At 45.9% G+C, this 24,758-nt stretch overlaps 1 protein-coding gene across 2 annotated transcripts in view; it reads right to left on the bottom strand.

Moving 5' to 3' along the window:
- DPYSL2 (dihydropyrimidinase like 2) overlaps nt 1-24,758 on the bottom strand; it is a 107,279-nt gene that overhangs the window by 38,073 nt on the left and 44,448 nt on the right. For both annotated transcript variants that reach the window (XM_016154296.2, XM_036233630.1), the window contains exon 3: nt 24,347-24,531. In XM_016154296.2, the coding sequence (XP_016009782.1) occupies nt 24,347-24,531 (185 nt within the window). The remainder of the gene's footprint in view (nt 1-24,346; nt 24,532-24,758) is intronic.

Below are 24,758 nucleotides of genomic sequence, written 5' to 3'. Positions count from 1 at the left end.
CCGTGGAGAGACTGAGAGAGCAGAGTGCCCATCGGTAGGCAGCATGGGGTCAGCCTTCCCAGGGCGGGGCCCACCAGCATCAACCAGCGGGGGCCTAAAGTGACCCAGCACTTCACCAGAAACCGGCTCTACGTGAAAATCAGCCTCCGCGGCAGGATTCGGTAGTTTGCTCTCCACTCTCCTCAGACTGCTGGGTGGCTGAGTAGTTCACTGAGGAAGGTGTCATCAGACCTTACATAGCAGCAGCACTGCCTAACCACCAGAAGTGCTTAAAGAACTTCAATCGCCTGCACACAATGACACAACTAATTGTCCAGAAATCTCACTGATATAAGCAAGTCTGGCAAACTACTTGAAGAGACTGTTAGTGGCTAGAATCATGTTCAAACCCAGGGGCCCTAAGAAATTGCTTTATCTTTCCACTGATGAGGAATCTGAGTCCCAGGGAAGTTTCAAGAGTTGTGAAAAGACACACGAGATGTGGCAACACCAGAATTCATCCAAAGTCTGAATCCAAAATCTGTACGGCTTCCTTTATTTTTTTTATAATAGGAGAAAATATTACCTATAATCCTGCCATCTTACCAGTGACTATTAATCTTTTTCTATGTCATCCAGATCTGCCATGTGCATATATTTTATGTGGGCATAATCACAAGACATGCTAAGTTTTAATAGTCTTTTTTCTTAACACCATACTGTCTTAGACTTCATAATTCAATTTTTTATGTAAGAGCTATTCTTGGGGGAATCTACTACAACTTTCTTAACCATTACCCAATGTTGAACCTATAGATTGCTTCCAATTTTCCTCTATTATACATAATGTTCTTATGAACATAATCATGTAAATAACTTTTCCCCTATTTTAAATGGTTTTCTCTAGAGAGGGTTCTAGAATGGGATAATCAGGTGAGCTATGGTTCGTAATACAGATGACCACATTGCATTCCAAAACATCGCTACTTTATGCTACCACCAGCAATGCATCTGGATATCGCCCCAACTACTGCTAGTATTTTCATTTTATTTGCTTACTATTTAAGAAGTTAAAAAAAAAAAAAAAAAACCACTCTTTCACTAGACTAGGCTATCCCTGTTTCAGATAAATGGCCACCTTCCAGAAACACCCAAATAGCGAACTGAGTAATCCGTGACAAATCAGATCAACCAGCTGCACAAAGGAGTTACCAACAATTTAGCAGAAACATTATTAACTTGCTACATCCGCCATCTTAGTTCTAGCACCCTCTCAGCCTTCCCCCTGCTTTGCCCACCCGAGCCCCACAATGGCCTGCACCAAGGCCACCTCGTTTAGCGGACAAGATGTAGGCCAGGCAGCATGGGCATGGAGGGAGCCTCAACCCCTAGGCCCCTAGGCCCCAGGTGGACGGAGAGATGCTGTGCTTTGTCTCAGCTCCCTGTATGTTCACAGGCACTTAAGAGGAAGTGTCGTCCCCAAAGCAGAATGATGAAATCATGGCCGGAGAAGGCAAGGAGAGCCAAAGGTGAAAATCCCAGCCAAACTCATTAGAATACAAAGCTTCAAACTTCAGGTCCATGTAGAGTTTTTCCAAGAGATGTTGAAATCGTTGGCTAACTGTGGGACAGGGTTCTGTTTCCTGTAATCAGAGTAGGAGTCTGAAAAAGAGCCAAGTTTATGGCATCTCATATCCATGCACCAGTGGGAGAAACACAAAGTTTACCTCAGGCCAGCATTTCCACCCAAATTCCTCCTCAAAGCATCCCGAAGTGCGTCCGAGTGACTCGAGAGTGACCGGGAAGTGACTGGCTGGCTGCTCAGGGGCAGGAGCTTCGCACGCCCTCCAGCTTGCCGGCACTCAAACTGCCCTGCTCAGAAAGCTGGGGCTCGACTCCACCATCTGAAAAGCTGACCTGAAATACACTCTCATCCACGAAAGGAATGTAAGAGAACCGGAAAAAACAGTGCTGTGTGAGAATGGCCCCCAGTGCTGTCAACTGTCCGTGCGGACTGTGCCAGAAACAGAGCGTGACCAAAACCCCCGGGGAGTGTACTGTGAGGCTCAGAGCTTGTGGCTCCTGCACTCACCTGCCTGGGCTGGACTCTGGGCTCTACCACTGACTAGTTCTAGGACCTCAGGCAAGTGACTGAATCCCCAGTGCCTCACTTTCCCCATCTGCAAAATAAGAATAGCAACAGTGCCTACTTCATAGCAGAAGGGTTAAAAGTGAAGTCTGGAGTCAAGACTGCCCGAGCCGGCCCCCAGCTCTGCCACCCACTAGCGATATAACTTCAGGTCCTTTACCCTCTCTGGGCCTGTTTTCTTATCTGTAAAAATGGAGATAATAATAATACCCACTAACAGGGTTGTTATAAAATGGTATTTGTAAAAGGTTTCCAACAGAACCTGGCAACAGTTGGTGCTATACAAGCATTCAATTCATTAAGTAAATAAAAAAAACACTGGGCTACTTGAGGATGTAAGGCTGCTTGACCCAATTCCTGGCACCAAGTCCCAAACGTTCACTTTCACACTGAGGTATAGTGCAAAGGGAGTCAGCACTTGGGTGTCTTCGGGGGCACAGAACCTAGGAGGCCAAGGGCAGCCTCCGGTGCTGCTGTGAGCCAGAGGCAGAGGCAGGGCTCAGACGCATAAGAAATAAAAAGCTTTGGAAGGAACCAGATAAAGGCACCATTAAGAGAAGGAGGCCCAAAGCCCCTCGTGCTACCACAAGAAAGGCATGGAACTCTGAGCCGTTCATCTAGCAGAAGTCCCGAGTAAGACCAAAACAAGCAGAACAAATCCATCCTGTTTACACGGCAAGGAGGCACCAGCGGCAAAATAAAAGACAGTAAGACACACCCACGAACAGACATAAATGCAGACTTTCACCTCCCAGAAAACCTCCCCCTCCTAACCCCTGAACAGCATCACGGAAACGATCTTCCCATTAAATGGAATATATCAGGAATGAATAAATTCATCTCCCATTTTATTATGAATCAAATGCATGAAAACCTGTCAGAGTGGAAATACAAACTAATCATCATTAACAGAGTTCATGTAATTCCAATCACAAGCAAAGAAACCTATCCTACCTTGAAAACATCACCTCAGTTCAATCTTCAGCAGGCCTTTAGAACAGTGAAACTCTTTATATTTTAAAAACTGCTTAGGAATACGGGATCCACAGTCTGGGGTGGATGACCTGGTTCTCTCCTTTCTCTTCCCACATGGAGAGGAGAGGACCTCGCCGGAGATGAGTTTCCTAAGAGCCGCCGGCACAAGGCAGCCCGAGGCTCCACAGACTTCCTGAGCAGAAACTCCCTGCCATCAGCATCCCTTACCAAGGAAAGGCCCTGGGCACCAGGATGTTGCCCAGGGAGTGTGTGCATGTGTGTGTGTGCACATGTGTGTGTGTGCACAGGTATATGCAGGTGCATGTGTGCACACATGTGTGTAACCGGTGAGTGTGACAGGATTGAAAAGCTAGGAGGTGAGCTTTCAGGCCTCCGGTGGCTTTCAGGCTGCTTTAAGGAAATGGAGGCATCCCAGCTTTTACTGCAAAGTCTGCCATAAAATGAATGTCAGACTACATTATTATATGTCAAACCAATTACAGAAAGAGTGCAGGAAAGTAACAAACAACAGAGACTTTGCAGGGGTGTGGGACAACCTAAAAGGACTCAACATGCAGCTGGGTCAAACTCAGCTCTGAGGAGCTCCAATTTGAAAAAGGGGGGTGGGCGTCAGCTGGCTGTGTAGACCAAGATGAGGTGGCTAGGAAACATGTGAGTAGTGATGCTTCCTCTGTTTGTCTCGGCTTTTGGTTGCCTGGGACTACCAGACCACAGATTTGGTGCAGGCCTGCCAAAAAACAAGAGATCACAGGGCTGTGTGGAACATCACAAAAAAAAAAAAAAAAAAAAAAAAAAAAAAAAAAAGAAATGAAAATCACACCAATGAAAACATGCAAAGACTGGATTCGTGCAGTTTTCCTTCACGATGGCTCCCCATTGGGAAGGGAATCTAGAGAAACTCAAGGACTTTGCAGCTTACTGATCAGAGAGCGACAGAAACACATCCATAATGTTCAAAACTATGTTAGAAATGCTCCAGCCAAAGCCCCAAGGTCATTGTCAACAACAGGAAAAAAACAAGGAACAAATTAATGAAATAGGGTTGTTTACATTCCTGTAGAAGTAGATAAACAAACCCTATGATCTGATGACAATAATCTTTCTGTGAAAACAAGGACTGAAGTAGATAATGTGAGGTTCACACTTACTGTATTTCGGGACAGTGTGTATGGACACACAGCAAATCATATCATTAAGACACAAGTGCCTAGTTTAAATAAGAACTGATTTGTATAGAGGATTCTAACTAGCTCATGAGTAACTAACTGTTCCACCCTTGCACAAAGAATGGCTCTGGCTCTCAAACGTCCTGCTCAGCAGCATTTGTATAGATGGTAAAAAAAAGTTATCAGCTATCTGACTGGAGCTCAACCCAGAAACAAAAGCATGAGGAGCCTGATCTCTGTTCTGTTTATTTCAATGTTGCACAATTCTTCTCTTTGCATCCCCTCCAAATAAAGTTGGGCAGGGAAGGAAGAGTTGATGATGTCATATGTTGACTGGAATATCTAAAGCCCACATAACTGACGGGTGTTTTCCTCCTAGGAACCTGGACTGAATTCAAAAACACAGCATAACATCTCTGGAGTCTGAACCACGGCCATCATACTATCATGAGCTCGCTGTCTTGGCTGAGGGCTAATTGTTTAATGGGTCTTTTCCCCCCCACTGGATTAATAAGCTTGAATGAAAAGCCAATGTATCTGGACAATAAGGTTTAAGTCTGATAAAGGACCCAGTTGTTCAGGGAGCCTTTAATAACCCTTTCCAACAGTGTGGACAGCTGAGAGCTCAGGTTCCACAAAAAAAAGCCAGCCCGCACCGCCGGACATAAATCCAAGCACTTCCTCACATTATGTTCTCTTCCTTCCCAGGAACGACAGGGGTACGAAATAGTAACCCGGATGCAAAGGAGCGCTCAAGGGGAATTTTCTTTTTATAAAATCCCTTTAAATACAAAAGTACTTAAATGCCAAAAAACTTGGAAAACCAGAAAGAACTAAATTATCCATTATCCCATCCCATCACCCAAAGAAAATTACTACTAATATATGTCTATACGATCATTTTTCCTACCTACTCATATACACATATGTATTCTTTACAAAAGTAGTATCATAATTTTATAGTATGTAACTTATGCTTTTAAAAAGCTCTTTAAAAAAGTAGTATCAAATCGGACATAGTGATCATGGCCTTTCTTCCATCAATATATTGTGAATATGTTCATATCAGTATTTTGCATGATGGTTTTTAATAACCACACTATTTTTTCTAAGAGATGGCTAAAATTTACTTAACCAAACACCTATTTTGATCATTTGGGTTGGTCCTAATTTTTTCTCATCATAAATAATGTTAGAATGAACAACCTTAAAACGAAATGTTTGCACATTGATTATTCTAGGTCAAGGGGTATGAATGTTTCTTGCTTATAAATATTTTAAGCTCATTAGATAGTGTCTTAATACCCTCCAAAAAGGTTATACCAGTGTAAACACCTACCAGCAGTTTATGAGTGCCCATTTCACTACAACCTAGCCAACACCAGATATTGTAACTCCTTGTAATATCTGAAAATTTAGTAGACAAAAACTTAGGTCATTGTTATTTCAGTTTGTATGTCTTTTATTACTCATTCAGTTAAACATTTTTTCATGAGTTTAAATAGTAGAATTATTTCTTCCTTTGTGAATATCTTGTTCATACCCTTTACTTTTTCTATTAACGTGCTCATCTTTTTATCAAAACATTATGATTTCACAATTCAAATGCATCAATCCTTTATTATATATTACAAATCTAATTTCCTACTTCTCATGTTTCTTTTAATTATTTTACTCTATTGGTGGTGTTAATTTCTCTATAGTCAAGCACCTCCATCTTTTCTGATTTCTCCCTCTGATGAAATCTAAACTATATGACTTTCCATCTGTTATTCTCTTCTGGTTCTCTTCGACCTAAGTTATTTAAATTTAACTTTAACCTGCCTTAAAGGTATTTTGGTATAAGATGTGAGTGAGGTAAGGAGTTTTTCTTTCTTTGTTCTTTAAATAGTTAACTATTCCAGCATGATACTGTGACTAGGTCATCATTTCACCATGAGTCTGAAATGTTATTTTTTTTCATGCACTAAATCCTTAGATACAGATGGTTCCACTTAATGGATTTTCTACTTTATCCTATTGATGTAGATGTCTCTTCTGGAGCTAGTGTCATCCTACTTTATTACATTTGTCTAACTTTTAAATATCCAGCCAGTAGTGATCTCCTGCCGCCCTTTCATTATGTTCTTTTTAAATATTTTCTTGGTTCTTATCATCTGTTGATTCTTCCACCGAACTTCAAAATCACTCAGTCCAATGTCAAACAAAACACCTTTTGAGGTTTTGGTTCAAATCACACTGAATTTATAGATTATTTTCTAAAGAATTTGCTTCTTTATAGTATTAGGTCTTTCCATTCATTAACACAGCATCTTTTTTCACTTATTAATGTCTTCTCTTGTCTTCCCATATATAAGAACATATTATTGTAATTCCAAGTTATTTTATATTTTGTATTGTTGTTGCGAATGGGCTTAATTATTTTTTCTTATTGGTTATTTCTGCTATATGGAAAAACTTGATTTTGAATATGTATTTTGAAACTGGTCATTGTAATAAGCTTTCTATTAGATCCAATATTTGACTGACAATTCCTTTGAATATTTAAGGTAGGTAAACTATCAACAGATAACAATCATTTTGTTTTTCCTTTCAAATATTTTTACTAATTCCTGTCTTACTACATTGGCCAGCACTTCCAGAACAATGGAATAACAGATTAATGGAGATAATCACTGGCATTCTGGTCCCTAAATCCTCAGAAGGGAAGAACTTGAAGTATTTGTTGAGCCACTAGTACTCCTGCGCAAAGTCTATGGCCCAGGGACCTGGTGCAAAACATAAGTTCTAGGCAAAGCGAAGACAGCAGTCTCTATACATATTCCACAACCCAACAAAATGCCTTAAGAAATGCATACAATATTAGATACTAAAACAGACCAAACGAAGACAATGCTAGCATTTCCCGTGATAAATGCAAGACTTGACAGGGAGGGGATTAGGGTAGAGGTGGTCAGATGTCAAACTTTTCGCTTGTCCTGCAGTGAAGGAATGTTCAAAGCATGGTGGCCCTGGAGCCCAGGGGGCAGCCGGCAGCTGATTTCCTACTTCTGTGCTTCCTCTGGTTCTCTCAAGAGCAGAGAGGCAGATTCTCTCACTCATTCCCTCACCTTCTCTTCCTCCAACTAGATCCATTTCCCCCTCCTCCAGGAAGCCTTCGAGACTATCCAGATGGAAGCTGGCCACTTGCCCTTCAGACCTGGCAGAGTACTCATCTGGCTTTTGCCTCCTCCCTGGCATGACTTTCTAGAACACGATGACAACCGCACTATCCAAATGTGACCACCTGACTTCTCACTTAAAATCCACAAAATTGCCAAAAAAGACCTCTATTCAGTCAGAGTACATTGCTTAGTTAAGGTTGGTTTTAGATCCTCACTCAGGGCCTGTATCTTCCTACTTTCACGCAGTGGTAAGGATCTCGGCCATCTGGTCCCCCAGCAGAAAGACCTGAAACGTGAACTTAAATGAGGGAGGGCGGCAACCACAGGCAGGTCCACTAACAGCGCTAATAAGTGAGAGAAGACAGGAAGGGAGGAGGCAGGAAAATGATGAAATGGAGACAAATATTCCCAATAGCTAGAGAGCATTTGGGGGGCGGGGGGTTAAAAGCCCAACACTCTGAACGGAAGCGTAGTACTATAACAAGCTCAAAACAATAACTCTGAGTCACCAAGAAAGGCTTAAATGATGTTTCACTCCCTTCACTTAGAAAGAACCATGCACTACCCTTGGAAAGGTAATCTTCTTTGTTTTAAAGGGTAAATTTTTCAGAAAGGGTCAAAGGGGCCTTTTAGGAAGGAAGAGACTTAACATTTATTAGGTTCAAGGTACATGCTTGATACTTTGCACACTCTACCAAATTTGAGTTGCAGGGTAACCATGAAACATCATCTTACAAATCAGAAAACTGTGGCTCAGAATTACCATGATTCGGCAATTCCACTTCTGAGTACAGACACACAAAAATAAAAAGCGGGGAGTGGAACAGCAGCATTATTCGAAATAGCCAAAAGATGGAAATAACCCAAGTGTCCACTGACAGAGGAACAGATTGAAAAATGTGGTATCTACATACAATGGGGTATTATTCAGCCTTAAAAAGAAAGGAAATTCTGACACATGCTACAACACGCATGGACCTTGCAGACATTAGGCTAAGTGATATAAGCCCATCACAAAAGATAAATACTACATGAGGGACCTAGAGTAGTCAAATTCACAGAACAGAAAGTAGAAAGGTGGCTGCCAGGGGCTGAGGGGAGGCGGAATGGAGAGTTAGTGTTTAATTAGTATGGAGCTTCAGTTCTGCAAGATGAAGAAAGTCCTGGAGATGAATGGTGGTGATGGCTGCAAAGCAATATGGATGCACTTACTGCCACTGAGTTGTGTACTTAAAATGGTTAAAATGGTAAACTTTATGCCATGTATATGTTACTATGATTTGAAGAAAAAAAAAGGGGGTGGGAGGAGAAAACTGTGGCTCAAAGAAATGAAAAATATTGCCCAGCTGGAAGGCAGCAAAGGCAGGTAGAACTCAAACATCACATGGCCAGATGTAGAGTCCAAGGCTCCCTTCTCTCCACAGCATCTCCCAGAACTCCCCCTGCCGACCCCCCCTGCCCCCCGCCGCACACTCCCTAAGACTCGCCCTCACACAGCAAAGGCTTCATGCCCGGTGCCCTGCCCCTGCCCTCCAAGAACTGACTCAAGCAAAAGAGACTCCTCTGCCTGAAATCCCAGGCACCTGATGCCCCCTTGCCTGCCAGGCCACACGTGGCCAGGGGGCCCTCAGCATTGTCTGTGAGACACTGGCCGGACTGCGACAGTAGACAGAAACGGCCGAAGACTGCAGAGGAGCTAAGAGAACAGGCAGCAGGGGCCGACCCTCGACCCAGCGAACGGTGGACGCCACTCGTGCCTCGGCCCTCCCCACTAAACTCTTCCTTTAAATACCCAGCAGTATTGATTTACTTATAAATGTAAAGCACACCAGACTCTCACTTACCAAATCCCACAAGTTTGAATCCATTCACAATCCATCCACCCCTCTGCTGGCTGCCTACCCTGGTCAGGCCCCAGGGCAAATCCCGATGGGCTGGCAAGTCAGCTCACTCAGGGAGGCCTCCCCTGACTCTCTCAGGCAAAATTTAAAGATTTCTTCTTCTCTGTCGCCCCTGAACCTTAGTATAGAAATTACCACGTCTTATGATAATCTTTAATTTGTAGGTCTCCCCAATAGCTTGCAAGTCCCTTGAGAACAGGGAGCATATCCACAGTTCTCACGCCTAGACCAGGAACTTCCACGTGGTCTAGCTAACACCAGCCGAGCACATGGGCGACGGAGTAAACGAACAGAGGTTTCTTGGCAGTGAAAACCACAGTGCTCATTAACCGTGTTTAAACAGAGCAATAGCTATGATGCACACAGAACGTGGCCACTTTCTTTGCTCTCGCTATTACCCGCCATCATCCCAATGCAGCCTCAACTGTCTAGTGCAATATTCTCAGCTCTCATTTCGATCAGGTGTAGCCATTATAACATCACCAAAAACATCCGGAAACAAAAATGGAGTCACCTCAAAGCACATGGACTGAAATCGCGCTTCACACCTGATGTCCCCCTGATGACAGAGGCCCAGCAACACGCCCAGCAGGACAAGTGCTGACCAGGGAGCCAGAGGACCAAGGTTTCCACCCTCTTTTGGTCTGGTAATTAGTTGGGCGGCCTTGGGCAAGTCACTTAACCTTTCTATTCTGCAATTTCCTCATGGGAAGTGGGGGATATTTCCAGCCTTATCTATTTTACAAAGGGAAGGTCCCTGGAGAGAGCAGCTATAAATGCAGAATGTAATGAGTCCTCTTACTCTGGTCTATGGAGAGGGCACATGGCCACTGGAGGTAGGAATGGACTGGCCTAGGCGATTCCTAGCACTAGGTCAGGAGTGTCAGGGCCTGGCAGGCTACAGTATGCTATGGCAGAAGAGGGAGCAAAGAGGCGACAAGGAACTTCGCCTGGTTCCTTCCCTGGCCCAGGACCATTTACCTGCCCACCCCACCAGAAAGCAGAATGAAGAATGGTCATAAAAGTGGGCAAAACAGGACTCACTCTGGGCCACGTGGTGAGAGGGGAACAAGTCCGGAGGGGACAGGGGCAGCCATTCCAACCAGCAGAAACAGGGACCTCAGAGAGAGGGCTCCAGGGGCTGTTGACACAGTGCTGGCTGATTCTTGCTTCTCTGGAGCACCTCTTATTTCAATTCTTCTTCCTCGTCACTATGAACATCCTGATACTTTTCACATCAGATGTCTCCATTCAAGATTAGAAAAACATACTCAAAACCGAGTTCTCATATCATAGATCAAGATAAATGTGACTAAGAGTGAGTGAATGAGTGACTGACCTTAAAATAAAGCCTAAAGTCAAAACCACAATGACAAACTCGCTCTCTCGGATGGCTGTGATCAAAACAATGGACGATAACAAGTGTTGGCAAGGATGTGCAGAGACCGGAGTCCTCTTATACGCGACTAGTGAGGATGTAAAACGGTGCCACCGTGGAAAACAGTTTGGCAAGTCCTCGAAAAGTTAAAGATAGTATACCAATAAGACCCAGCAATTCCACTCCAAGAGAGATGAAAACATATGTGCACGCAAAAACTTGTCCACAGATGAACATTATTCATTCACGATAGCCAAAAAGTGCAAACAACCCAAATGCTATCAACTGATCAATAGATACGCAAAATGCAGTACATTCACACAACATAATATTATTCAGCCATAAAAAGGAATAAAATATTGATTCATGCTATAAAATGCACGAGCCTTGAAAATATTATGCTCAGCAAAAGTAGCCGGACACAAAAGGCCATATATTGTAGGATTTCATTCACATGAAATGTCTAGAACAGGCAAATCCATGGAGACAGAAAGTCGTAATCCATGGTGTTTGGCATGGGCTGGGGAACGGGGAGTGGTTGTGAACTGGCATGGAGTTTCTTTCTGGGGTGGTAAGAAGGTTCTGAAACTAGATGGAAGGGACGCTTACACAACTCTGTGAACGCGCTAAAAATCACTGAATTATACACTTTAAAAGAGTGGATTTTATGGTGTGTAAGTTGTAAATTTTTAAAGACATTTTTAAAGAGTCAATACAGTTCGCGTAGCCAACACATAACATAAACAATGAACGAATAAACAAATGAATGCCGCAAACACAAACCGATGAGACTCTGTTACTCAGCGTCTTTTCTTGATGAAATTCTTAAGAATGAGCAAGAAGAATAAGCTGCTTTTGCCAATTGCTTAAAGGACAAAGAGAATGAAGAAAAGAAAGGGCCAAGCCAATACATAAAGAAGGAGAACAACCAGAAAGATCACATTTTCTGGCACAATAATGGATGTAAAACCTATTGGTCACTAGAGACCACCTTTAACTGGCAAGGAGACAATGGAAGTAGGGGATTTATGTCGGAGAAGCCGAAATTTTTCACAGACCATGGCTTCTGGATCACGTGACTCTCTCAGAACACAGACACTAAAGTTCAAATGCCTGTTTGCACAAGCCAAAGGAGACAGAAAATACAGCTGAGTGACAACTTTCCAGCCCCTTAACACAGAAGAAGCTTTTTTTTTTTTCTATTGATCAGCTTTTCCAGTCTGTCTTTCATGAAGAGGTCTTGCCATTTAATGAAAATCCACATTTCACCACCAAGACGAGAGCACCTTCTTCAGCTATTCTCTGGAAAGTAAGCTTTTTCTTAGACATGAGTTTTGCAGTGAGTTTCGCATCACCAAGCACTATCAGTAACGAGTTACGAGGCACAAAGCAGCAGTAGTACACATATAAACTTGCACAGAAGTGGCTTCAGTCCTGACCCCAAGGTCACGCCACCTCCTGTGCCTTAGGTTCTCCACTGCAAAATGAGGAGATTGCAATAAACAATCTCTAAGTCCCGGGCACAGCCCTGGTCCGGAGCTTGCAAATCAGGTGTCAGGCTACCATCCATTCCCCAGTAATAAAGAGTATGGTATTGAAGCTTTACCTGCTTTTCAAACCAACCATTATTTAAAAGTACCTTTTTCTATAATATACAGGGAGAAACAATCTTGGATCTCTCACTAAGTAGGATAGAAAATTCTGCAAAGCAATTCTCCCTTTTCCAAAGTAAGATGGAAAGAGCATTTTGACAGAAGAGCGGGAAAATAGACAGAGCTGAAAGCTTTCAGCAAGAAATTCAGATGATGGTAAGGATGTGCCTCTGTAACATCAAAGAAAAGAATTCAGAGCTATGCAGCCCATTTTAATCGTTTCTTGATAAAAGAACAAGAAAAAGGGTGTATGATGAAGTGAGAGGGTTGCTGAAGTCAATCACACAAAAACGCAGTTAGCCCTTCAAATATCCAGTATCCGAGCATCATGATAAAAAAAGTTTTGACCTGTCAGGAGCAAAAAAATGGCCTGAAGGGCCTACTCAACCCTATACCCTCCACGTAGGTAACTGCCCAAGCCCCGTCCTACCCACCATCTCCCTGAACCCTTACAGCAACCCTATTAGGCAAGAAAGGCCAATCCAGGACCTTCTGACAATTGACAAAAGCAAGACAGAGATATGGGGCAATGTGCCTGAATGAACGAGCAGCAGAGTGGAGACCAGAATTAAGGTCTCCTGATTCCTAGCTTCCTGAAGATGTGTCGTCAAGAAGTTTAGGCCTCAAATTCTTTCCATTACACCTCATTCTTCCCCTTGGATCGTCTCCATGAAGGAAAAAACAATGTACAGAACAGCAAACCCAACTCTGAGAAATTGTTTGATTTTCCTCCCTGTCCCTGTGCCTCCTCAAAAAAATGCCATCTGCCTGAGGTGTTTCCCGACCAGAGAGCGGAGCCTAATGAACCTCGGTGAAAGACGAGACGCAGACAAGAAGTCCTTTGAAGCTGCATGCGTGAGGGAGCTTGGCCCAATCTGGCCCTCATGGAAAAGGGCTCCTGGGCCTCCCGGAAAAGGGATTAAGTTCAGTTGATGAACGCATGACATCAGTTACTCCTCCCTACTGCTCTCCAATTCCCCCCGGGAGGCAGGGGGAAATCTCGGTAATCAATCCAGGGCTTCCGTTGAGAGACCAGAGATCACACACCACCATCTTGACGAGCATCTTCTTCCTCTACTGGGTACGGCCTCCTGCTTAGTGACAGCTGTTGACTATCTGATCACTTTCTCCCATTACACTACAGAAAAAAAAAAAAAAAACTTTGAAATTAAAGTTGGATCAAAGGGCAGGATAAAGCTTGAACACCAAAATCTTTCTGTTTCTTGGGGATGGATCTAAGCCCAACACCTGATCACAAACTCCAGGTGGGGACTATATCTGGGATGTCTGTGAATCACCTGGCACCATGTTGGACACAGAGCAGTATTCACAAGAACACTTTTTCATTGTTAAAAAGCAAACAGTGCTCCTCTATCCTGTGATCTGTGAGTGCTATTGGCCAAAAGCTTGGATTGGAATCCCAGCCCTAACTCTTGCAAGCTTTGTGGCTTTAGTCAAGTAACCCAGCTTCTCTGGGCTTCCTATGTCCTCATTTATGGCATGGGAAGAAGCCCACCTATCTCCAGGATTGATATAAGGATTAAAAATGGTGCGTATAGGGCTCTTGTGGCACAGATCCCCAATAAATGGTATCAACTATCTGCTCCCTCCAAGTTACCTTTCCTTTAACCATCTCATGGGCAGAGGATGGAGCCACGCAGCTCCTCCCTGTGATTCCCTGCAAGTCGGTGGAGGGGTATAGAGAGAGCAGCCATGGGCCATTCCCTTTCAGAGATCATCAGAGGAAAAGAGAATTCAACATAAGCCTCTGAGAGGAAGAGTGACGTACACATCTAGGTTTACCTGGGATGACCCTGGTTTGCATAGTTGTCTTGGGGTAAAAATTAGTAGCATCCCTTTTCACTCTCAAAAGTGCATCCATCTGGACAGTAATTTAAATGCCTGTCCTACTTATAGAGCTGAAGCCCCCATCTAATGGTGTAAAATCACTTAAAACACACATCACCAATACCGAGCTGCAACACTGTTGGGTTTGCTTTTAAAGCACTAAAACAAAAATTGCATTTCCTCCAATATACTAAGTCCAACCCCTCTCGCTGGGCTCAGAGTATGTCAACCCCTAGGGCATAGTCTTCTCACTCAACTCTCTTCTCATGTTAACTATGGATCTGTTCTTCCTGCCTTTTTATCCCCATGATTTGTGTAGCTAATCAACCACAGGACAAAATAGATAACAATAATAGAGACTGCCAGCTGAAAGAAGCATGAGCTATGCAGGTCGAAGAAAAGCAGCTGTTTGTCTCTGCCAGAACTGGCCAATTACAGATCAGGGACTGGCGCTTTTCATCTGAGGGGTGCGACACAGTCCCCTATTTGATGCCATGAAAGAGGAATGAGTCAGGCGCCACGCCTGCGCGGAGGAGAGAGACCTGCGTTCTGTCAGGACGGCCACGCCACGTCTCCCTGGGTGGTGGGCGCTGTATGACTAAATGCTTCCGTAGCTGGCATACCCACTGGGGGAAGATTTGTCACCAATGCTGCCAGAGGAACGGCCCTGGGCCATGCGCTGGCAGCTCCACGGCTGCAGGGCTACGGGGAGAAGGCTGGGACCCGGTGGGCGAGGAACACAGACTTCTTTGAAGAGACCGTAATGAATCGATCCGCTGGGAGAAACGGAGGGGTCCGGATTTCCACAGCACAGCAAGGACCAATTATAAAGTTGGCCTCATTTGGATTTCTTTTTTGGCTGAAAAGTCAAATCTAGAACAAGTTATTGACTTGATGAGCTGTTTCCTGGTGACACTGCTTTGCATCTGCGGGGTCGGGTGTGTTGTGAAGAAATTTAGGCCCCAGATTCTCTAGCAATTATTTGGAGTGGAAAAAGATAAAGTGAAAGTTTTTATTTTTTGTATGAGAAGCCAGATTATAGAGCTTATTACACAGAGCTGTTTTTCCTGCTATGTTCAAAACACAAACTTCATTACTTTGGTTTGAAGATGAAGCAAGCCTGGAACTCTCTTCCTGATCTCGCCGAGTGTCAGTAAAGGAAGATTACCCATCTGGAATCAGCTGGCATATGACTGCACCCTTGGATCAGGAAAGACGACCAATAGGTAGGTAGGTAGGTAGGTAGGTAGATAGGTATGTAGACGGACAAACAGACAGCTATTAGAAAGATTAGACAGATGAAAGATATCAAATAGATGATACAGATTTAGAAATAGAACAGATAGTAGGTTAGATAGCTAGCTGTATAAACTAGACAAGATTGATAAATTATATATGATAGATTAGATAGATAATTGAGATAAACAGATAATAGACAAAACAGACAGATGGACACATTCACACATGTACCAAAACTGTCACAATAATCATTTTTAAATAATATGCCATAATCAGTCTCACTTACTTTTCATATAGTCCTAAAAAGTAGGAATCTATTGTCACCATTCTGCAGATGTGGCAATAGATATCTAGAAATATATTAGAGGTTCACACTCAAACAGAAAGTACTAGAAAGAGAAAATAAACTTAGATCTTCTGATTCCTGGAACATTCCCAACCTGTCCTGTAGTGTTACTTGCAATCTCGCCCTCTGAAGCATGGGCCAGTAACCTTCACCTAGCTGGGAAAGAAGCTGGGACGGAAGATCCCAATGGCTGCCTTATGAGCCTATGACTCCATGCTATTACGAGGCTCTTTTGATTTTTCCTTCGCAGGCTCCCCACAAAGAAGGATTCCAGTGCTGACCTATCATTAGAGGGAGATTAGGTCATAAACACTATTGATTCAACCTAAAGATTGTCGGGTTTTCTCAGGGAAACCAGCACAGCAGGTGGCCCGCAGAGCTGGGGACAGCGGTCCTGTGCCAGCCGCGGTCTGCCTTCCGCACTCCCTCTCACCCACCACCCGGCCTTATTCCTGCTCACCACCTCCCATCCCACTAACTTCAAGTCCCAACCGGTGCCCTATTTAGCCAAGTAAAACCTCGAGACCCCACGAACAGCAACTGAAGGAAGAGGCTCTTTTCGGTGACATAACTCTGCCCACCCTGCTTCATAAGCTTCTGGAAGGCACCTGGCTACAGAACCCACCCACCCCAGGTCATAACAGTGTAATCCTCCTCCCTCGCCAAAGAGGACAGGTCACAGCAGGGAACAGAGGGCAGAGGTGTGACACCTCTAGCTTTTAAAAAACCTCGCAGACATTCAGTTTCAACAGAAGTCCAACAGTTGGAACAAGCAAGGAGATCCGTGGCTCTTCACGCTGGCCGTGCCCTAGAAGCTTAAAACTACCAACACCCAGGCCCACCAGAAGTTCTGTTCTCTGTACTTTGCGAACACTCCCCAGGGGATTCCAGTGAGCACTTGAGGTTTATAACTATTGCCCTGGTTCGTTGTAAAATTCCCTCCACCAGAGAGTCAGCCTCGGCCACAGAGACCCAACCCCCGCCGAACCCTCTCTATCATTAGGGGAACATTTAGTCACAGTCAAAGAAAGCTGCCTCCCAAATGGGTTAACCAGAAAGAACTCTAATTTCTACTCACTGTAATGCCCCTCTATCATTATCATGGCAGTTAAGACGGACTAAAAGCAAGGAATTTGGGTAAATGGCTTCACCCAACAACAGCAGCAAGTCAGAGGCAAAGCCCTCAAAATCCAAAGAAATAAATAATCATTTTCCCAAGAAGAAACAGGAAGATCTTCTCAAAGACAGAAAAAGGGAAAGAAGGGGAGAAGGCCCCAAAATGGGTGATTTGGGGCCAGAGCTATGGGCAGTAGGTAGAAAAACGCAAGTCCCTTGGCCAACCACCCCCTAAGACCATCACTTTTCCTTTAAAACACTATCTACCATTAATTTTTTAAAGACAGAGTATTCACCTATCATGCACTCTTATGAAAAACAAAGCAAACCAATGCAAACCTAGGTAGGGAAAATGAAATGAATCTCTGTCCTGGTTTCTGTCTTGAACAGGAGGAATATTAAACAAAACCACTGAAACCTGACAGTGTGGTTTGTTTTCTTAAGTGACTAAGTGGTTATGTCCTCTCTTACTAATCACTCTTTTCCCCTCCAGCTCAACATGGGAGCCGTGCAGAGACCGTGCTTTGAAGTAGTTTCCCAGCTGTACTTCCCCAGGCCCAAGGATTCCCCAGGAACAAGGGGCTTGCCAGAGGGGGAAGACAGGGAGAAAAGGAGTGAGGATCTGGGCTCCCCAACAGCCCTCCTTTCCAGCCAGAGCAACTCTGCTTTCATCAGTCTTACCTGCCAGGTAAGAAAGTCCCAGGTAAGGTTTCAATGAAAATAAAGTGGCCCCAGGAAAATAATGTTAGAGCTGTCAACAGTAGAAGGAGCAACGGGGTCAAAGCTTTTTGGTCCAGACTCATTCGGCTGCTTATCAGGCAGCCAACACGGGCAGCTTCCACCTACGCTGGGGGTCACGTAAACACAGAGAGGGCACGACCTGTGAGCTCCAGAAGCCTCTGCCCAGCTCACTCGGCCGAGACACAGAACAAGGGCATCCCTGTACATCAGAGTGTTATGCAGGCTCTCATCTAGCCACGCGGAACCCTGAGTCTGTGGGATGCTGGCCACTGGAAGCCTGACCCTCATGTCCAAAGACTAGAAAGACTTTGTGGAGCCCACATTTCCACCTCCTCTATGACCTCTCCTGACTCTAGCTGTCACTCTAGAAAACAGGAGTGATAAGAAGTTCCCACAGTCTGCACCTCCCAGTCTATGAAAAGTCAGAGGTAGGCTCTGAAAACGTCTAAGTACTGAGACTCTCCAAGCTCTGTGTACAACGTGCACAGGCAGAGCCAGATCTGGGTCACAGAGGATGCAGATGCCGTCCTATGAGATTAAAACCCATCCTCTTCGTGGGGTGGGATGATGTCCAAAGCTGCCAGCTCGTAGGCCGGGAGCCAGGTAAGAAACCACTGGACAAATTAGGAGAACTGCCTCAATGTCCATAACACAGGGCGCAGGGACCCAAACGGGAATGTCCTTGGACCTGGAAGGACCTAGTAGGCCCTAAACCCAGTGGGCTAAAGGCTGGCAAGTTGAGCCCAACCCAGCAGCCTGCAACATGAGAAAAGCATTGAGCGAAGTGTGCTTGCCGGGCTTCCAAAAACAGCTGCACTATTTCTCAGGATGCGTCATCTTTTTCACTCTCTTCCTTCATTCTGCTCAGCACCAGGTTATTAGGTGACCAGGCCGAAATATCCCTCAGAGAGGACAGATTCTTCCAGTCCTGCTACTCACGGTCAAGATTTGCGCCGTGACACCTGAGCAAGCCCGGTCCCGTAGTGTCTGCTGGAAGAAGGCGCTCGTGTCTGTAGGGGAAATGCGTGACCTCGCCCTAGGGAGACTGAAGGAGGAGCAGACAGGAAGAGCCACCCCAACAGCCATCGGATAACGTGGCTTTCTAATCGCCAGACCACAAGCAGATCTTGTGGTGACAACTCTGGTCCTGGACTTTGAAACTTTAGTTTGATGTGGTCAGGCTTTTTTGTAAACACTTTCTAACCCGAGTCAAATGAATGATGCAAAGGGAATAATCAAAGTATCAATTACGGACACATTCGTATTACAGTGTGTGTGTTCACACATGTGTACCCATCAGAAGCAGGGAGCAAACCCAAATGCCACATGGATGAAAAAATGACAAGCAGGGGATGTGCCGCAGTAACACTGAGCCACGTCTCCTCAGGAAAGCCCGGCCAGCAAGGCGTGGGGAGCCACCTCACCTCGCCTGCGTCTCAGTCCTCCTGCCTCCACGGGCGAGGCTCTCCAGAAAGAGCTGCACAAGCCCAAGAGGGTTTAGGGAATGACCGCTGAGCATGCCATGTGCTCGGTGCCACTTCTCAGAACAGATCTGACCCTGTGCACTCAGAGGCAAGCTTTCTCACAGAACCAGCGTGAGAGCCCCCATCCCCATCACCTTCCAAAAGGACAATCCAGATGGAGGACGTGGTCCCCATCCCTAACTGCATGCTGAGGCTTGAGCTCTGGGCTCTCCCCTCCTGCCCCGCCCCCCCGCCAGCTCCTGCAGTGCAGGGGGCTGGGCAGCAGGAAGCGAGGCGCTGCTGAGGAGGCAGCGAACACAGTTACCAGCAGACTGGAAACCCTCCTCCCACCAGGAGCCTCAGTCTCCTAGCGTCGCACTCATATGAAGCAGAAAACCAAGTCTCATTAATGAATTTACTCATTCATCCATTCATTCAAAAGTAGATATTAATGGAATGCCTCGACACTGACACTGCTGGGTGGATGGGGAATATTAAAACAAAAGGGACAGAGGAGGCTTGATCAAACTGTAACACAGGATGAATGTCACAAGAGCCATGGAATAAAAGCCCAATGTTTGTCAAGGTACAAAGCAGCAGCAGATTACGGTAAAGGGGGCTGAGCAGGAGCTTTGCAACAGAGGTAGAACCTTGGCTGGGCCTTGAAGGGCTAACGAAGATTCCTGGGGGGCAGAGGAAAGAAAGGAAGGGTATCCCTGGCTTAGGCGACCTGAGTCCAGGCTGGGTAGTGGGACCGGGATGAGTCACGGAGGGCACTGCACTTGGGCTGCATTCCTAGAGCAGAGCGGAGGCTGAGGGCCTCAGGGAGGGAGGAGCATGGCCAGCACTGTGCCGGGAGGGAGGAGAGCCTGGGCTGCAGAGGCAGCGTAGAGCAGTGAGACCCCTGGGAGGCTGGGAGACGGCAGAAGTCTGAGCCAGGGGCAGTAAAGGAACGGTGCGAGATAACACAGACAGAACTGACTCAGTTCAGCGCAGGATGACACTGTGGGTTTGAGCCGGCACGACCACGAGGGCAGCCCTCTCTGGAGTCGGCACCAGGAGAGAGGCAGGAGAGTGGGAGAAACGGCGAGTCTGACCGGGGCTGGCTGCATGGAGGTGCCCGAGGCACATCTAGGAACCACAGCTAAGAGATAAGTGACAAGTCCCGAGTTTGGGAGAGAGGGCCCTTCCAGAGCTGTGGCAACAGTCTGTCCTTGGCTTCCCTGTGCTCAAGTCCCACCTGATCCCTGCTGTATGGCGCCCTGAGGGGAGGGGAGGAAGCCCCCGTTGGTGGCACTGTGCCCTGGACTCCAGGCCCTATAGAAAAAGCCTTGAGTTCAGGTTAGCAGACACGACAGTGAGGCAGTGAGGCTCGACAGTGAGGCTCAACAGTGAGGCTCGCATCTGAGCTGTGGCTCTGGTTCTTCAAGATGCAGAGTCCGGATCAGCAAAAAACAATTACCAGATTCAAATGCAGAGTCATGGGGCCTGCCCACACTCTCTACTACTTCAATAGGTTGGGAGGGGCCCAGGATGCACCCCAGGTGACACCAGGGTACACAGCCTGCTAACCAGCTTGCAGAAGCCCTGATCCAAGGAATCATTCGGGTCAGATCCTCCTGCAGCTGGAGCCTCTTTTTTCTGTCTCCGCTGAGAACATAGAGATGGGAGGGGGCTGGGGGACCCTACAGAGATGGGAGGTTGCTCGCACCCAGTCCGAGATGAAATAATAATAACTACCACGTCTGAGTGCTTACAACTATGGCCAGGTGTTGTTCTGATGCCTCTGAGTCAATCTTTGTAACAGCGCTCTTCATTTTGCAGATGACGTGACTGAGACTTAGAGTCAAATCACCCAGCTGGCAAGCGGTGGAGCCCGAGCTGCAGGTACACATTCCATGCCTGCCACGGGCACTGAAGCACAGGGTCAGTGTCGGCAAGTCACAGCCTTCCCTCAGGCCTCAGTCTTCCCCTCTGTATAATGGAGAGGATCATTCCCACTGGCTTTCTGGAGACTCGGGTCTTAACGAGTCTGATGATCGTAAGGCCCCCCAGAAGCCAGCAGCATTTTCCCCAAGCAGCACCCCTGCCCCGCCCGGGATGCCTCAGCCGGTCTGGGTGCCGCCGGCTGGGCACGTCTGGAGCTTCTGCCCACCCATCGCTGGATGGAAAGGGCAAAGGGCGCTCCCTCTGCCCTGTGCTGTGTGCTCCTTACAAAGGTCTCACTGTACAAGTCTCAATAGGAGGCTCTGTTTGGCGGCAATAATATTATTTCCTGCTGCTGCTGCGTCACCTCCATTTTTAAACTGGGAATATTCAGCTGCATTTTCCTCTGCAGGCAGTGCCATTTCAGACCCATATGAAGCTTCCAGGTCCCATAACCTGGGAAACACACAGCAGGGGGCAGGTGACATAGCTTGAAGAAACCAAGAAAGACGGGCAGAAGGGGTGATGGCTGCACTGTAGTAATTTACTTCAGTGGCTTGTTTCTGCAGGTTTCCACTCGTATCTCTTCAAAGTGTCCTGAGCATTTATTTCTGGCCTCGATACTCATTAAAGAACCTACGATCTCATTGAAGGAGCAGGTCATAGGTACCAGTGAAGTCCCATTAAATGATCCTTTGCAAAGCTCCCTCTCTGAAAAGAGGGCCCTGGCTACTCACTCAACTGAAGCAATACAGAATGTACGATCAGAATGCAGGAAAAAACCCTGATTTCCTCATCTGCATTCTACCACCTATCTCCTGAGGGAAGGGCAGGCTAGTGGAAATTCTACGGAGGTCGGTAACCTCAGGTAAGGTTATTTGCAAGAGTAGTTAATATTTTTCTCAGACTGTAAAAGCAGTGAGTTTAGGGTGTGAAAACTCTGACCACATCCCTGCCTCCTCCTATAACTTCCATTCTTCGGGGTTTGCTCACCTAATCCCCCTACTCTTTAGCCTAACCAACTACATCGCACGCCCCATGTTAACATGTGACTGCATTCTGCCCAACTGCGCAGGGAAGGCAGTCTGACTCTGCACATCTTTTTCATTCCCACCTGCCATAAAACCATCTGCTGATTATTCCCCGCCCCTTGGGCCCGGTGCTAGACTCGTGAGGATGTCCCTCATCCCTAAAAAGAAGGAACCACCTGGAATAAAGGGAAAGAAACCCACCACCACCAAGAAAGAAGGCCGAAGAGAAAGTCAGAGCACTGGCAAGAAGGGATGTGCCCACTGGGTAAAGGTGGTGGGGGAGGGAAGGCAGCAACGGGACCAGAAGCAAGAAAGGAGCCAAAGAATGGGGCAGGTGTGATGAGTGCAGAAGGACATTCAGAAATGAATGACAAAGAGGAAAAAGCAGACTGATGGGGTCTTTTGACTGATGGGGCTTTTCTGTATCTGTCGAACGAAGTGCCTTCAATCAGAGGCTCTGTCTCCGATCTCAGTTATCTGCCAGTGAGGACATCCGGGGACATCTACTGCAAATCATTCATTGTGCAGATGAGCGGCTAAAGCCCAAAGGAGTGAGGTGACTTGCAGAAGGTCACTCAGCAAGTTAGTGATGGAGGGCGACAAGGACTGAAGACTCCTGGCTGGGTGCATTTCCAACAAGAAGGGCTCCCCGCCAGCCATTCCCCCGGTGACAAACGTCCAGGACCAGTCACTTGGGAAATGTTAGTAGTGGCTTACTAACACTGTGACCAATCCAAGGGCTTACAGGGCCCCATGTGAACTCCAAAACCGAGGCAGATTATAATCTCGACTTTACCTTCTAGGTTGATGCCAAACAGTCTATGTTTCTCCAAGCTCCAGTGTGACTCCACAGCTGGTGGAATGCCCACTGGTGCCAAGTGACAGACTCTACTGACAAAACAGCAGGCCAGAGTCTCCAGGTGTATGTGGGGGGCCCCTTGGAAGTGGCACCCCTAAGTCAGAAGGTGTGCATCAAGAAAGAAGTACTAAGGCTTAAACTTGGAGGCTTTTCCCGGACGATGATGAGAAAGCTGATACTAGCGAGTGGTCCTCGGTCCTTCAGACACTCAGAAGGCCAGAACTAAGAAAACACGAGAAGGTGAATATGTGAGTAAAATGCAGGGAAGCTCACACTAGAGGGGATGACTGGGCAGTGTTCTTGTAGGTGGTAGGATAGAAAAAATTAAGCTTAGAGATGGATCCCGAAGCCACAGGTAAAGAGACCATCATTTCGAAAAGTAACTGGTTAAGACAGATTTTCCTAAAGCATTAAATAGCTAAGTTCCTTCTACTTTGATCCTCTGCAGAACTGAACTGCTGGCTCTTAAGACAGACTTTATGTTGACTTTCACTCTTGGATGAAATCTTTATACACTCACTCACACACACACATACACACACCCGTGTCTCTGGTGTGCGTGTGTGTGTGCGCGTGTGTGTCTGATGGGCCACTGTGCAGCTTGCCTACCACCTCAAAAACAAAATATTTGTCAAAGGGACGTTCAGTAGGCATGTTGGAAACTGACCATTTGCAAGCAAACTCCGAATGTGTGCTATGACCCCAGGAACTATACTTTAGTGTTGGCTAAATGAAAAACATAAATTCTTCAGAGCAAGATATGGAGGGCACTTTAATGGCTTGTTTTTGCATGTCTGTACTCCAGCTGTTGGTGGAAGCAATTTTCTCATCTAAATGACAATTAATATTATCTGTGGATCCTTCTCCAAGCAGGACTGCCCAAACCCAGGCCAGGAAGTATTATCCCCATTCGATTTTCTGACCAGAAGAGAGATTCCTGGTTCAACATTTGCCACGTCCCATCCTCATTTCTAGAAGATTCATCCTCAGGAATTTTTTAAAAACCAAAATCAAATACTTACGAGTGAAGGATCAAAACTGATAGCTCTGGAGATTACCCTACATGCTGTGTTTTCAAAATAGCCACAATCAGATCATGATTCAGATTAAAGGGAGACAAAAGTCCTGAAGCAGGGAAAGCAAGACGCCACTCCTTCCATCCTACCAGAACTCTCTAGAACCACATTCTCAAGTGCAACAGGAGTACTAGGAGTTGGACAGAAAAATGCAAGGAAACAAGACGACCACTGGCCCACCCCAGCCCCTTATGTGATAGATCAAGACATCACTTGATTCAGTGACTTTCAGAAGGAGAGAATCAAACAGCACGGACTCATTTTCAAATGATACAGGTTCCCGAGCACTAAGATTATTATTTTTAAGCTGTCTTACTGATCATGGTGGTTCCCCCAGCCAGGGCTGCTTTGGTGCCTTGAAAGAAGTCATCAGCAGAAGTCATGCCCTGGTCAGGCATCTGGAAGCGGGTGTGGACGTCGATCCCTCCAGGAATCACCATCCTAGAATGGGCCTCAATGGTCTTCACCCCTCCTGGCACAATCAAGTTTTCTCCTATTTGCCTAAATGAACAGGGTGGGTGACAACGGTGATAAATAAAATGTCTCCAAATCAAACGGGATCTGACAGGCATTTCCACCACGCCCTAAACTATCCTTCCCTATGTTCCCTAGACTTTTCCAGTTACTGTGATTATTTTATAAAATGCACACTCCCCACTATCTACCCACCAACTAAGAGGCGATGCAGCACTTACTAGAAAACAAAATCTACATAAGGCATCAGAGGT

The sequence above is a fragment of the Rousettus aegyptiacus genome, unplaced genomic scaffold (genome assembly GCF_014176215.1).
Source record: "Rousettus aegyptiacus isolate mRouAeg1 unplaced genomic scaffold, mRouAeg1.p scaffold_m13_p_16, whole genome shotgun sequence".
Classification (NCBI taxonomy): domain Eukaryota; kingdom Metazoa; phylum Chordata; class Mammalia; order Chiroptera; family Pteropodidae; genus Rousettus; species Rousettus aegyptiacus.
The sequence above is the reverse complement of the archived record's forward strand: the minus strand, read 5'-3'. Positions and strand labels throughout refer to the sequence as shown.